The sequence below is a fragment of the Borostomias antarcticus genome (genome assembly GCF_949987555.1).
Source record: "Borostomias antarcticus genome assembly, chromosome: 4".
Classification (NCBI taxonomy): domain Eukaryota; kingdom Metazoa; phylum Chordata; class Actinopteri; order Stomiiformes; family Stomiidae; genus Borostomias; species Borostomias antarcticus.
The window spans coordinates 6,187,175-6,202,881 of record NC_140237.1 but is presented as its reverse complement, the minus strand read 5'-3'; the positions used below and the strand labels follow the sequence as shown (position 1 = coordinate 6,202,881).

At 51.0% G+C, this 15,707-nt stretch overlaps 1 protein-coding gene across 1 annotated transcript in view; it reads right to left on the bottom strand.

Annotated features, from left to right (window-relative positions):
• Positions 1–15,707, bottom strand: part of otog (otogelin) — a gene marked incomplete at both ends in the record, with an annotated part of 61,601 nt that overhangs the window by 21,092 nt on the left and 24,802 nt on the right. The window contains 12 exons of the mRNA XM_084437040.1: positions 7–86; positions 483–600; positions 3,708–3,986; positions 4,819–4,998; positions 5,202–5,228; positions 6,044–6,200; positions 7,308–7,424; positions 7,758–7,877; positions 10,381–10,527; positions 10,817–10,948; positions 11,116–11,254; positions 12,118–12,225. Coding sequence (XP_084293166.1) covers positions 7–86; positions 483–600; positions 3,708–3,986; positions 4,819–4,998; positions 5,202–5,228; positions 6,044–6,200; positions 7,308–7,424; positions 7,758–7,877; positions 10,381–10,527; positions 10,817–10,948; positions 11,116–11,254; positions 12,118–12,225 — 1,604 coding nt within the window. The remainder of the gene's footprint in view (positions 1–6; positions 87–482; positions 601–3,707; positions 3,987–4,818; positions 4,999–5,201; positions 5,229–6,043; positions 6,201–7,307; positions 7,425–7,757; positions 7,878–10,380; positions 10,528–10,816; positions 10,949–11,115; positions 11,255–12,117; positions 12,226–15,707) is intronic.

Sequence of the window (15,707 nt, the reverse complement as noted above, 5' to 3'; positions counted from 1 at the left end):
ACTCACAGTCTTGGACATGGACACATCTCTGGGTGACTTCATCCAGAACCATGTGGGGAGGACACATGGGAAGACATCCCTCCACTCTACAGAGAAAGACACAGCTCTGAAAACGATCTCCTGTCTGAGAGAACGACTACTGGTCGATGCGTGGAAGTGAAGCATGCAGGAGCAGCGCAGCGTCTGGTAATGTTAGATACAGCACGGTCCCAGGCCTGTGACTGTGACTGTCCTTCTGAGAGAGACTCAATTATCATGGTTCAGAAGAACAATTGTGAAGTATCGAGAAATCAAACTTCTTCTTACAGCTAATTTATGCTGTGATTCTACTGTAACAATGTGTACTGTATGTAAAAATGTGTATGTAAAATTGGAATCTAACATCTAAAATTTTGGTTGGTAAAGTACTGTCAGTTTGGACCCTGTCTCTGTTGGTGAAAACGGCCCTGGGGGGGGTGAAGGGGGTGGAGGGGGGGCCTTACTTTGGGACGGTGACACACGCCCCACCTGAGGGGTCACTGCAGGTCTTGAAGCAGGGGCTGATGCACGAGTCGTACCGCCACTGGCAGCGAGGACCCGTAGGGGTGTCTGGCCCCGGGCCTGATGGAAAGCACAAAGTCCAGGTGAAGTACTTCACAATTTCACACGTGTTAGAAACAAGCTTGCTGAATGTTTGAAAAACTATCAATAACTTAACATTCATGTGGAATTCAATAGATTAGTGCACCTGTTATGTACTGTATCCACTAGGAAATATGGTCTCATGTGTGAGCCTTTTGAAAAAAAATGTTGTGCTGCCTTCAAATGTAATTCACGATGACAAGGAAACATGATAATACAGATCACTGCAAAGAAGATAGGAAGTGAGTTGGTCTGCTGAGCACATTTAGATCCTCTGGATACTATTTTAGCCCACTTGTCCAGTTCACTCACGCTGGAATTCACATCTCTATTTATCCCCCCGCTGACCCGCCTGGGCCATCATCTGGACCCTGCCTGACCCCCCTGGGCCATCATCTGGACCCTGCCTGACCCCCCTGGGCCATCATCTGGACCCTGCCTGACCCGCCTGGGCCATCATCTGGACCCTGCCTGACCCCCCTGGGCCATCATCTGGACCCTGCCTGACCCTCCTGGGCCATCATCTGGACCCTGCCTGACCCTCCTGGGCCATCATCTGGACCCTGCCTGACCCCTGTGGCCTCTTCCTGCTCCAATATGCCTGACATCCACTGCTGTCAGCAAGAAATCCGATCTGCTTTTGCATGCAGTACTGGTATGACTTTTCCATTAACTAAAACAAATGCCGCCATATTTTTAGCAGCGGTAATTACCCAGCCTGCATCAGTGGCACCAACTCTGAAGCAGAGTGTGGAAACAGAGAGCAAAGCACCCTGGGCCTCTCGAACACTCTGACCCGGGAGATGGCCAATGGTGACCGGCCGTGTTGCTACATCAGGATTTTTTGGGGGGTTGAGAGTGAGTTTTTGGGGGGCTAAAATAAAATGTTGTTATTAACCCACACCTGTCCAGGGTATGACCCTTGTTCCACCCCTCTGTCCAGGCAGCCCAACCCCCAGCCAGGGACGCCAGCCCGGGGCATTAGTGTGGTAAAGCCCCCCTCTCTGGAGACTATCTGCTGAAGGTCTTTGTTGTGGAACAGCCGTTAGGTCTTGTGGGGTTTGGTGGCTCTACCATAGCATGGCATACCTCCCCAACCATCACTCACACACAGACACACGCACACACACACACACACACACACACACACACATTCACACACAGACACACGCACACACACTCACACAGACACACGCACACACACTCACACACACACTCACACACACACTCACACACACACATACACACACACACACACACTCACTCACTCACTCACATACACACACACACACGCACTCAGACACACACACACGCGCATGCACACACACACACACACACACTCAAAAGCACACACACACACACACATCTCAACATGTGAGTGATTAAAGGAGCCACTCGCCAGGGACAGGCGCTGTGGTGTTGTTGTGAGGCAGGAGTGTGCCAGTCAACAGCTGCCCTGGGCTGCTATTACACAGCAATGCAAAACATGCCCACCCGCACAAAGCACCATTAACGGCTTCAACTGGCCTTTCTAACAAATGGAGGCGTGTGTGTGGGGGAGGGGCTGATGCAGGGGGAGGCGTGTGTGTGGGGGAGGGGCTGATGCAGGGGGAGGTGTGTGTGTGGGGGAGGGGCTGATGCAGGGGGAGGCGTGCATGTGGGGGAGGGGCTGATGCAGGGGGAGGCGTGTGTGTGGGGGAGGGGCTGATGCAGGGGGAGGTGTGTGTGTGGGGGAGGGGCTGATGCAGGGGGAGGTGTGTGTGTGGGGGAGGGGCTGATGCAGGGGGAGGCGTGTGTGTGGGGGAGGGGCTGATGCAGGGGGAGGTGTGTGTGTGGGGGAGGGGCTGATGCAGGGGGAGGCGTGCATGTGGGGGAGGGGCTGATGCAGGGGGAGGTGTGTGTGTGGGGGAGGGGCTGATGCAGGGGGAGGTGTGTGTGTGGGGGAGGGGCTGATGCAGGGGGAGGTGTGTGTGTGGGGGAGGGGCTGATGCAGGGGGAAGCGTGCATGTGGGGGAGGGGCTGATGCAGGGGGAGGCGTGCATGTGGGGGAGGGGCTGATGCAGGGGGAGGTGTGTGTGTGGGGGAGGGGCTGATGCAGGGGGAGGCGTGCATGTGGGGGAGGGGCTGATGCAGGGGGAGGCGTGCATGTGGGGGAGGGGCTGATGCAGGGGGAGGTGTGTGTGTGGGGGAGGGGCTGATGCAGGGGGAGGCGTGCATGTGGGGGAGGGGCTGATGCAGGGGGAGGTGTGTGTGTGGGGGAGGGGCTGATGCAGGGGGAGGTGTGTGTGTGGGGGAGGGGCTGATGCAGGGGGAGGTGTGTGTGTGGGGGAGGGGCTGATGCAGGGGGAGTCAGTCTTTGCTCCAGAGGGAGGGTCTTTGTCCTGCGCTCAGCTGTCTCCCTGCTCAGAGACTGCTTGGGCTGCTTTGACTCCCTGTTATGTGAGACATGTGACAAGGCCATACGATGGCAGGGTGACATTTTAAAGGTGGTGATAGGTACATATCCAACCATGTGATCAAAGCATGTCCTGGGATCAATGAACTCTGACCATCTACGATTCAAAAAAATAAAAACCTTAGCTACTGAATACGCTCTAAGCCTCCTAAATGTAATGTTGTTGAATTAATTTGAATGGCTGATCAGCTTAAAGCTGAATTTAATCCATTCTCATGTCATAGGCGATAGGAAATGATGATATATCATGTTTGTGAGGGATGTGACAGAGGACATACATGATGCAGTTATAACTGACTAACAAAAAGCCCAATTCTAAATTCCAACACTCGAACATAAAATCCTATTGGTTTTTCTCAGTCTCCCCTTCATGACGCACACATGACCCCGAAAACCCCACTGTCCCTTACTGACCGGTGAGTGTGAAGAGCGTGGCCTTACTGACCGGTGAGTGTGAAGAGCGTGGCCTTACTGACCGGTGAGTGTGAAGAGCGTGGCCTTACTGACCGGTGAGTGTGAAGAGCGTGGCCTTACTGACCGGTGAGTGTGAAGAGCGTGGCCTTACTGACCGGTGAGTGTGAAGAGCGTGGCCTTACTGACCGGTGAGCCTGAAGAGCGTGGCCTTACTGACCGGTGAGTGTGAAGAGCGTGGCCTTGCGGAAGGCTGCTGTGTGTTGGTACTTCCGGAGGTGGACCAGGGCCAGCGTGTAGTGGAGGAAGTGGCCCCTCTTAGCGTAAGACTCCAGCGAGTCGTAACCAGAGATCCAGGTGTCCCTGTGCAGGATAAAGGTGGCCTGATCCCAGAATGCCACGCTCTCCTCCCACTTGACCAGCCTAACATGGCCGCCGTCGTCCACACGCAGGAAGTAGTTGGGCCTGTCGGCTGCCTCTATGGACACCAGGGACGAGTCTGGAACAACGGTAAGAACAGTGAATTACAATATAAACAAGATCAATGACTCATTAAAACAGGCCGCCAGATTGAATCTGTACCACGAGCATAAAGTCACACAGCAGTAGATGAACAGTCTGCGTCTATGAGGTGTGATGAGCTAATAATCATGTAGGTGGACGGACGTGGACGGACGTGGACGGACGCAGATGTCGCTGGAATGAATCATTGTCTGTTATCATGCGTGTACCGTACTGTATGTATTATTTTGAACGACCAATAACATGACCTAGTTGCTCCTAGCTCAGTGGTAGGCTTCAAAAGCTAACTGCTGGCTAGCAGCTGAAAACGCCTCTTGGCTGACTGTCCAGCCATCACTGCAGCTGGACTGGTGAGTATAGAGCTCAGGTTGCTGTATTAGCGTCAGGAAGCCGATACTCTCACCAGCCTGCCAATCCAGAGTCAACTTGAGTGTATCTCGCCAATCAGTGTTTTCACCGGGCAAAGCAACTATTTCCAAACATCGTCCAGACCAATAGAAACAGTGGAAGCTGAGAACACGGTCTGATTGGCGTCCAATGCGGCCTATTAATCCAGGGGGAAGACAAACCAGTGCTCTCAGAAAAGCCCTGATGTCCAGATTAGCTGGAAAGGGATACTTCCTACTGACCGAAGGACTGGCACACTTGACTTTTAATGAGCTGAGCTGAACGTTTAATGAACTGAAAGTGTTGGGAATTGAGGACAGGGTGAGAGAGAAGTGGATGGAGGAGCCTGCGTTGGACAGTACATAGTGGGGATATTGAGGAGATATGAAGCGGAACGGTGACGTCTCTCTCTGTGGTCTCACCGTGCGGCCGGGCTCTGCTCAGCGCGGGGGTCATCATGAAGAGAGACAGGGTCCCGGGGCTGGTGGGGTCTCTCCTCTTCAGGAAGACCGTCCCGCTCACGCTGTTGGCCGCCAGGACTGGGACCTGCAGCCTGCGCGTGTCCCGGTATGAGACCAGCATGAACGGACCTTTACCCAGGACTGCACCAGAGAGACAACACCAGAGAGACAACAAAAGAGAGATAACACCGCAATACTGGTGATCTGATATGTCATTACATCTGTGAATGTACTACTCCCCCTTGTGGTAGAAAGGCGAAACACCTATATATATATATATATAATCAGATACTATCTGATTGATGGAAAAGAGTAGAAGAGGGTGATATGGATGATCTGTCTACCTTTGTTGTAGAATTCACAATCATAGGCTGTAAAAAAGAAACAGACAAGGCGGTAAACAAAATGAATATTGTTTAGAAGGAAACTTGACTTTGTTTTATTCCCCAGTCACCCAGGGAGATCCTCCCTTCACGCCCGTACCCCCGTACGCCCGTACACCCTCCACGCCCGTACCCCCGTACGCCCGTACACCCGTACCCCCGTACACCCTCCACGCCCGTACACCCGTACCCCCGTACACCCTCCACGCCCGTACCCCCGTACGCCCGTACACCCTCCACGCCCGTACCCCCGTACGCCCGTACACCCTCCACGCCCGTACGCCCGTACACCCATACCCCCGTATACCCTCCACGCCCGTACCCCCGTACACCCGTACACCCTCCACACTCGTACCCCCGTACGCCCGTACACCCGTACCCCCGTACACCCTCCACACCCGTACCCCTGTACCCACGTACACCCTCCACACCCGTACGCCCGTACACACTCCACGCCCGTACACCCGTACACCCGTACGCCCGTACACCCGTACACACTCCACGCCCGTACACCCGTACACCCGTACACCCGTACGCCCGTACACCCGTACACACTCCACGCCCGTACACCCGTACACCCGTACACCCGTACACCCGTACACACTCCACATCCGTACACCCGTACACCCGTACACCCGTACGCCCGTACACCCGTACACCCGTACACCCGTACGCCCCTACACCAGTACACCCCTACACCCTCCACGCCCGTACGCCCGTACACCCGTACACCTTCCACACCCGTACACCCGTACACCTTCCACACCCGTACACCCGTACGCCCGCCTCTGCGCCAGACTTACGGCAGGTGGATGGGGAGCGCCAGTCCACGGCGGCGCCGCCGAGGCAGCAGCGCTGGGCGTAGGCCGCCACGCTGGTGCAGAAACACTCGCAGTCACCACCACGGCTACAGCCACACGTGTCGGCCAGGCAGTTCATATAGAACCACGTCACGTCCACCTGGGAGGAGAGGAGACCCTCAACACACCCAGTAGACCCTCAACACTCCCAGGAGACCCTCAACACACCCAGGAGACCCTCAACACTCCCAGGAGACCCTCAACACACCCAGGAGACCCTCAACACTCCCAGGAGACCCTCAACACACCCAGTAGACCCTCAACACTCCCAGTAGACCCTCAACACTCCCAGGAGACCCTCAACACACCCAGTAGACCCTCAACACTCCCAGTAGACCCTCAACACTCCCAGGAGACCCTCAACACACCCAGTAGACCCTCAACACTCCCAGTAGACCCTCAACACTCCCAGGAGACCCTCAACACACCCAGGAGACCCTCAACACACCCAGGAGACATGTACGGTGAAGATCCGACCCTCAACACACCCAGTGTAGGTGTAGGTTATGTGTAGTACTGTATGTCTCAGATCTACAGTGCATGGGTACCCCAGGTCTTCATGTCAGTGAGGGATTGGTCTAAGGTTGGTCTAATTTGGGCTGATTATCATCTCATGAACTCATGATAACTATGATGGGAAGTAGAACCAGGGGAGCAGCTGAGATCGGGGCTGTGTTTGAACCAGACGGGGGGCTTGAGAAAGTGTCCTGGTGATAATGTGTAGTGAGAGCAGCAGTCCAAGCCCCTGATTAAGAACACGTCTTTACTGAGTCAGCTGAACCTGGGAGGCGTGTAATCAGATGAGCCCCCCCCCCCCCCCCCCCCCCCTCACTAGCACAGACAGCTGAACCAGCACAGGGACAAACTGCATGTCACAGCACAGACACACATGCAGGCACAAATCCACACACACACACAAACACGCACGCACACACACACACACACACACACACACACACACACACGTGTACACAAACAAATGCAATGGCTTGCAGATATACAAAGCCATTAGCACATAATGCACTGCATACACACACACTTTCTGCACACACATGCATCTCACATACACACAAAAATATAGACTTACTCAAAGCTACGCAACTGCATACGAACCATGCACAGTTCTTGCATGGCAACGGTAATCACATGGTCCTGACTAGAACAGGCCCTCCTGGGGGCGGTCAGGAAGGTAACACCTCATTCTCACCACTGGGTGGCAGACTTGGAACACCTCGCTGATCAGGATCCCACACTGGCGCTTCGCAAAGGGCTCCCTCAGGGGACTGAGACTGCAGGGGGGTCTGACGTCTGGGCTGTTCACACACTAAAACACACACACACACACAAACACACATGCACACACACACACACACAAACACACATGCACACACACACACACACATGTGGACGCGCACACACACACACACGCACATCGTCAACACTATAGCTTATCTACATCTTTGTTGTACTTATTGAAGCCCAAGTTAGGTTAAGACCATTGTGATCTCTGTGATCTCTGTGAATGAATCCCCATGTTTATCCCAGAGGAACATCAGATTCCTCAGCATGACTGACTGGGCCTGTGAGTAACTGGGCCTGTGAGTAACTGGGCCTGTGAGTAACTGGGCCTGTGAGTAACTGGGCCTGTGAGTCTCACCTCTGCTGCCGTCCAGCTGTTTCCAAACTCCTGCGGCGTTGAAGAGTCGATGTTCTCTGGGGTCCTCATCTCGTTCACCGTCTTCAGGTCGAAGTTCCCACACAGACCACTCAGCTTTCCCTGGGCACACACAACCATCACACAACCATCACACAACCATCACACACAACCATCACACAACCATCACACAACCATCACACAACCATCACACACAACCATCACACAACCATCACACAACCATCACACACAACCATCACACAACCATCACACAACCATCACACAACCATCACACAACCATCACACACAACCATCACACAACCATCACACAATCACACACAACCATCACACAACCATCACACAACCATCACACAATCACACACAACCATCACACAATCACACACAACCATCACACAACCATCACACAATCACACACAACCATCACACAATCACACACAACCATCACACAATCACACACAACCATCACACAACCATCACACAATCACACACAACCATCACACAATCACCCACAACCATCACACAATCACACACAACCATCACACAACCATCACACAACCATCACACAACCATCACACAATCACACGCAACCATCACACAATCACACACAACCATCACACAACCATCACACAACCATCACACAATCACACGCAACCATCACACAACCATCACACAATCACACGCAACCATCACACAACCATCACACAATCACATACAACCATCACACAACCATCACACACAACCATCACACAATCACACACAACCATCACACAATCACACACAACCATCACACAACCATCACACAACCATCACACAACCATCACACAACCATCACACAATCACACGCAACCATCACACAACCATCACACAATCACACGCAACCATCACACAACCATCACACAATCACACACAACCATCACACAATCACACACAACCATCAAAAAACCATCACACAACCATCACACAACCATCACACAATCACACACAATCACACACAACCATCACACAACCATCACACAATCACACGCAACCATCACACAACCATCACACAATCACAGAGAACCATCACACAACCATCACACACAACCATCACACAATCACACACAACCATCACACAATCACACACAACCATCACACAACCATCACACAACCATCACACAATCACACGCAACCATCACACAACCATCACACAATCACACGCAACCATCACACAACCATCACACAATCACACACAACCATCACACAACCATCACACACAACCATCACACAATCACACACAACCATCACACAATCACACACAACCATCACACAACCATCACACAACCATCACACAACCATCACACAATCACACACAATCACACACAACCATCACACAATCACACACAATCATCGCACAATCACACACAACCATCACACAATCACACACAATCACACACAACCATCACACAACCATCACACACAACCATCACACAATCACTCACAGCCATCACACAATCACACACAACCATCACACAACCATCACACAACCATCACACAATCACACACAACCATCACACAATCACACACAATCACACACAACCATCACACAATCACACACAACCATCACACAACCATCACACAACCATCACACAACCATCACACAATCACACACAACCATCACACAATCACACACAACCATCACACAATCACACACAACCATCACACAATCACACACAACCATCACACAATCACACACAACCATCACACAATCACACACAACCATCACACAATCACTCACAACCATCACACAATCACACACAACCATCACACAACCATCACACAACCATCACACAATCACACACAACCATCACACAATCACACACAACCATCACACAATCACACACAACCATCACACAATCACACACAACCATCACACAATCACACACAACCATCACACAATCACACACAACCATCACACAATCACACACAACCATCACACAACCATCACACAACCATCACACAACCATCACACAATCACACACAACCATCACACAATCACACACAACCATCGCACAATCACACACAACCATCACACAATCACACACAATCACACACAACCATCACACAATCACACACAACCATCGCACAATCACACACAACCATCACACAATCACACACAATCACACACAACCATCACACAATCACACACAACCATCGCACAGTCACACACAACCATCACACAATCACTCACAACCATTGCACAATCACACACAACCATCACACAATCACTCACAACCATCACACAATCACACACAACCATCACACAATCACACACAACCATCACACAATCACTCACAACCATCACACAATCACACACAACAATCACACAATCACTCACAACCATCACACAATCACTCACACCACACCCAGCAACAGCTAAACGCATTGAGCTAAAAAGGGGGACATTTTGAAGCATTATAAACTGTATAAATAAAATATAAATAATAAAAGAAAATTAAAAAGAGGAAAAGTGAGTTAGGTCCTGAGAGGGTGTTTGGATGAGGCTGTGTGTGTTGCTGGTGTAAAGGGTCAGTTTAGCAGCAGGACTGTGACCCCAGCGGTCGCTCACCTGCCAGCGCGGCCCGACCTGGATGTGAACCGTGGTCCTGCGGTCCCACAGCAGGGTCAGCTCCTCCTCGGGGACGTGGACCACGGTGAAGTACCCAGCATGCCACAGCAACACACGCTGCTTCCTGTCTATCACACTGGAGGGGTTCTGCACAGACAGGAAACAGCATGACTGCAGGTTGAGTCCTATATAGTGATAAATATTGATATTTACAGTTTGTGGTCGGCTAGGGTGGGCCAGTCCAGGGGGCCAGTCCAGGGGCCGCTTGGACATTTTCTTATTTTTTTTATTGCAGAAGGTTTGGTGTTCATTTTTAAGGGAGGGTAGAAAAAAGTAGGCCTATATCTGATTAGAAACTGAAATGAAGATTAGGCTAGGTTAGGTTAGGCTTTTTGGAAGTTCAATCAAAATGAGAGCAATATGACTGTCTACACACTGGTTTCCCACTATCGTCATCAAATGCGATGAAAGATTTTCCGATGGTGATGAGGAGAGACTTCCTGCAGATGGCGCCGCTGTCGTAGCAGTCCACGTTCTCCACCGTGATGCTCATCAGATCAGAGCTGCTCTGTGAGGGGATCATAGAAGAGCAGAATAAAGCACCAGCTGAGTGATCCATGATCCTTACTTCAGGATATCTCACCCTACATGCATTAAGTTATTCTATTTATTCATCCCAGTTCGTGACAAAAGTAACAACTACCACAGCAGAAATATCTGAATATGCTGTTGTACCTTTACAAGGTAGACTTTGCAGGCTCCGACATAGTCGAACAGCAGGCCGTCGAACGTCCGGTAGTGGCGATCTCCATAGGCCGTGCACATGGAGGGACACGGCTGGAACACACACTGGAAGCTCCCATGCTGGCACACACTACGACAAACATCAACGTGACTCTGTATCAACTCACAATCAACACTCAACACTTAAAGCAAGTACATCATGTCACATCTAAATGCCTCCTTTTGTGGGGGGTGAGAAATGATTGCAGGGGGCAGAACAAGTGTGGGGGAGTAAATTGCCGAAGGTTGAATCAGCGCTTATTAGGCTGTCATCAACATCAACCCTCGCTAACGCGGGAAGAAACGCAGAGATGGAAGAAAGGGAGGATAAGAAAAGACTGAGATAACTGTGAGAGCGTTTTCATCTCCCTGGGGACCAACAGTCACAGTCCAGAGGAATGAAAGGCTGTCATAAAAGGACCAGGTCTGGGGAGGACCTTTCTCTGCTGGGATAATAGAGAATTATGGGTACGGGTGACGGGTTTCACTGTGGAAGCAATCTGAGGACTCATCGCTTTAAGCGGGAGATAATTCTGAAAAATTTGCTATAAATTGGTCGAGATTTGTCTTAATTCAGACGGACATTGTTTGCGGTCGCTTGGTGCTGAAGACAATAATTTGTCTGTGTCTTAGACAAGGGGTTATCCCATGGAAAATGACCCCAGTATGTGAGTCAGACCCAGTCACCCCGGGGGGGGGGGGGGGGCTGCACCGAGCATCAGTCAAACAATATCACATTATTTCTCAGCCTGTATTGTATGTGAAGACACAAAAGCTACCATTTTCACAAACAAAACTGATAAATTAACTTCTGTCAACATGTCTAGTTATCACACATCTGTGATATTATATATCATTATAAAAAAAAGAATATAGATGTAGATTACTCCCAGGTCTCTAAGCTCTATGATCACGTCCTGCTGCTAGACAGAGCAGGGCTGTGTAGAAACTCACCAGTGGTGACAGGGGGATGTGACTCTGTCTCCTGAGTAATACTCCTTCCCCTTCCACACACACGGACACGCAGCAGGCTCAAAGCACTCATCACCATGTTTGAGCAATCTGGGAACCAAACACACACACACACACACACACACACGCACACACACACACACACACACACACACACACACACACACACACACACACACCAGTCATGATGTAGAATGGGACAGATATACTGTACTGTGCATCTTATGTGGCACATAAGCCACCTTGCAACACAAGAGAAACACAATCCTTCACAGTCAAACAATGAGATTAAATGAGAAGAAAACAGGTTCACTTAAAAAAGTATGACGACATGGTAACAACCATGATAAATCCAATCCAATCCAGTGAGATGTCCTGCATGTTCACCCCTAACCCAGATATGCACTGGCCAGGAGGGGGCGACAAGGAGCGTTAGAGCAGATGAGGCCCAAGCCAGCGCTCTGCCAGGGAACCAGAGGGGGGTCAGGGATAGTCAGGGAACCAGAGGGGGGTCAGGGATGGTCAGGGAACCAGAGGGGAGCAGGGATGGTCAGGGAACTAGAGGGAGCAGGGATGGTCAGGGAACTAGAGGGGTCAGGGGTGGTCAGGGAACTAGAGGGAGCAGGGATGGTCAGGGAACTAGAGAGGGGTCAGGGATGGTCAGGGAACTAGAGGGGAGCAGGGATGGTCAGGGAACTAGAGGGAGCAGGGATGGTCAGGGAACTAGAGGGGAGCAGGGATGGTCAGGGAACTAGAGGGGAGCAGGGATGGTCAGGGAACTAGAGGGAGCAGGGATGGTCAGGGAACTAGAGGGGAGCAGGGATGGTCAGGGAACTAGAGGGGAGCAGGGATGGTCAGGGAACTAGAGGGAGCAGGGATGGTCAGGGAACTAGAGGGGAGCAGGGATGGTCAGGGAACTAGAGGGAGCAGGGATGGTCAGGGAACTAGAGGGGAGCAGGGATGGTCAGGGAACTAGAGGGGAGCAGGGATGGTCAGGGATGGTCAGGGAACTAGAGAGGGGTCAGGGATGGTCAGGGAAATAGAGGGGAGCAGGGATGGTCAGGGATGGTCAGGGAACTAGAGAGGGGTCAGGGATGGTCAGGGAACTAGAGGGGGGTCAGGGATGGTCAGGGAACTAGAGGGGAGCAGGGATGGTCAGGGATGGTCAGGGAACTAGAGGGGAGCAGGGATGGTCAGGGAACTAGAGGGGAGCAGGGATGGTCAGGGAACTAGAGGGGAGCAGGGATGGTCAGGGAACTAGAGAGGGGTCAGGGATGGTCAGGGAACTAGAGGGGAGCAGGGATGGTCAGGGAACTAGAGGGGAGCAGGGATGGTCAGGGAACTAGAGGGGAGCAGGGATGGTCAGGGAACTAGAGGGGAGCAGGGATGGTCAGGGAACTAGAGGGGAGCAGGGATGGTCAGGGAACTAGAGGGGAGCAGGGATGGTCAGGGAACTAGAGAGGGGTCAGGGATGGTCAGGGAACTAGAGGGGAGCAGGGATGGTCAGGGAACTAGAGGGGAGCAGGGATGGTCAGGGAATCAGAGGGGGGTCAGGGATGGTCAGGGAACTAGAGGGGGGTCAGGGATGGTCAGGGAATCAGAGGGGGGTCAGGGATGTTCAGGGAACTAGAGGGGGGTCAGGGATGTTCAGGGAACTAGAGAAGGGTCAGGGATGGTCAGGGAATCAGAGGGGGGTCAGGGATGGTCAGGGAATCAGAGGGGGGTCAGGGATGGTCAGGGATGGTCAGGGAATCAGAGGGGGGTCAGGGAGCAGACGAGGCCCAAGCCAGCGCTCTGCCAGGGAACAAGAGGGGCTGCAGGGATGGTCAACTCTGGATGAAAAGGACCAGCACTCCCCAGCTACATGAGAAAACCACACAATTAGGATTCTCAGAGATTTAGAGAGACAGCCTTTGTCTGGGCGGGTCTTTCCTCGCTGTTATACCAGGGCCGATAAGCATCTGGTAATATCCAGGGGCGAGCTATACCCACTGGCCCAAGAGCGCAGACAATGGAGCGACACATTGAATGGTCCTCGGCACAAACCTCAGTTCATGTGAGTAAAGTTACACCCCAGATAGAGCGCTGTTAACAGCTCTCTTTATCCGTCCGCCAAGGCACTGTATCGATTACTCTGATCAAACAATCCAGAATGATGCATTCTCTGGGCTCTGCGTGTATTCATGAATACATCTCCATGAACATCTCGCTCTGGGTTATTCAAGTCTATCAGGCATGTACTCTGAGTGGGACGGAGGGCATCTGGGACTGGGAAGCGCATCATATTTGCACATTCAACAATCAGACACTAAAGAGACACAAATGCTTATTTTGGTACAAATATTTTAGCCATTCGAACCCTAACCCTGATATCTAAAAGTCAAGTCTTAAGTCAACAATATCAACCAAGAGGTTCTGTAACTGAACTAGTTCTTTCATCCTATCTGCCTGGGTAAGTTCATGTCCCTGTTTTAACTTTAGCCTGCCTGGGTAAGTTCATGTCCCTGTTTGAACTTTAGCCTCTCTTCTTTCTGCCTCAAACGTTCTGAGAGGATGGGCACGAGCTCACCCAGGCTCTTTACTCTCTCAGTCTCCTGTTCTGAGCAGGTTCTTATGGTGCGTTCGTTTGTGGTCGGAGGTGGCAAGTCGCAAGTGGCAAAATACCTACCTCCGACCTGTGTGCATTCAAGCTATATACCATTATATCACAGTTACCTAGTTATATCTAGTGCATTTGAGCAACTGGAGGCTGAGAAACATATCCGAATTTGCGACAAGGAAGTGCGAATTCATGCAGCGTTTTATTTAATCATTCCTAGTAGCAAGTCGCAATTTGCCACCTCCCAGTTATAAACGAACGCACCATTATTCCTGACAGGAAGAACTGGGAGTTGAGGAAGTCTGGGGCAGCTTTGGCATCTTCTGAATCTGGAGGTGAGGACTATCAAAATGGACCCTACAGGATTAATAATTGTGCCGTTTAATCTATTTCTTCAGATAGGTATCAAGAAAGAACAAGATGACATGGGAAATATCATCATTTAAAAAAATAAATCAAATTGGGTATATTGGGAAATAAATTGATATTTCTTCTGACTACAATATGCTGGGTGAATGTACCCCTGAGATTGAACAAGCATCAAACAGAGATTTCTGGTCTGTCTGACAGAGTGCAAACCTCTCCCCCATGTTCAAATGAAGAAGTGCTGATGGTCAACAGGGAGCAAGCATTCTTTAAGAGGCTTAGCAGACACCTGAGCTCATACTCCACCTGTTTATTGCATTAATAAGAAACGCGACAATTTATAGAACCATGGAGTGAAAGAGTAAAAAAGAGAAGCCCAAACGTAATTGCCTGGGCTGAATTACACAAGTTCATTACCACTGGAATGCCTGTTCCATGCCCAACGCTCTCTAGAGAGAGGGAAAGAAAGAAAGAAAGAAAGAAAGAAAGAAAGAAAGAAAGAAAGAAAGAAAGAAAGAAAGAAAGAAAGAAAGAGAAAGGAAGGAATAAAGAGGGAAAGAAACATAGTAAAGCTCTGACCAGAGGGAAGACTAACTGTTTGTGGGGT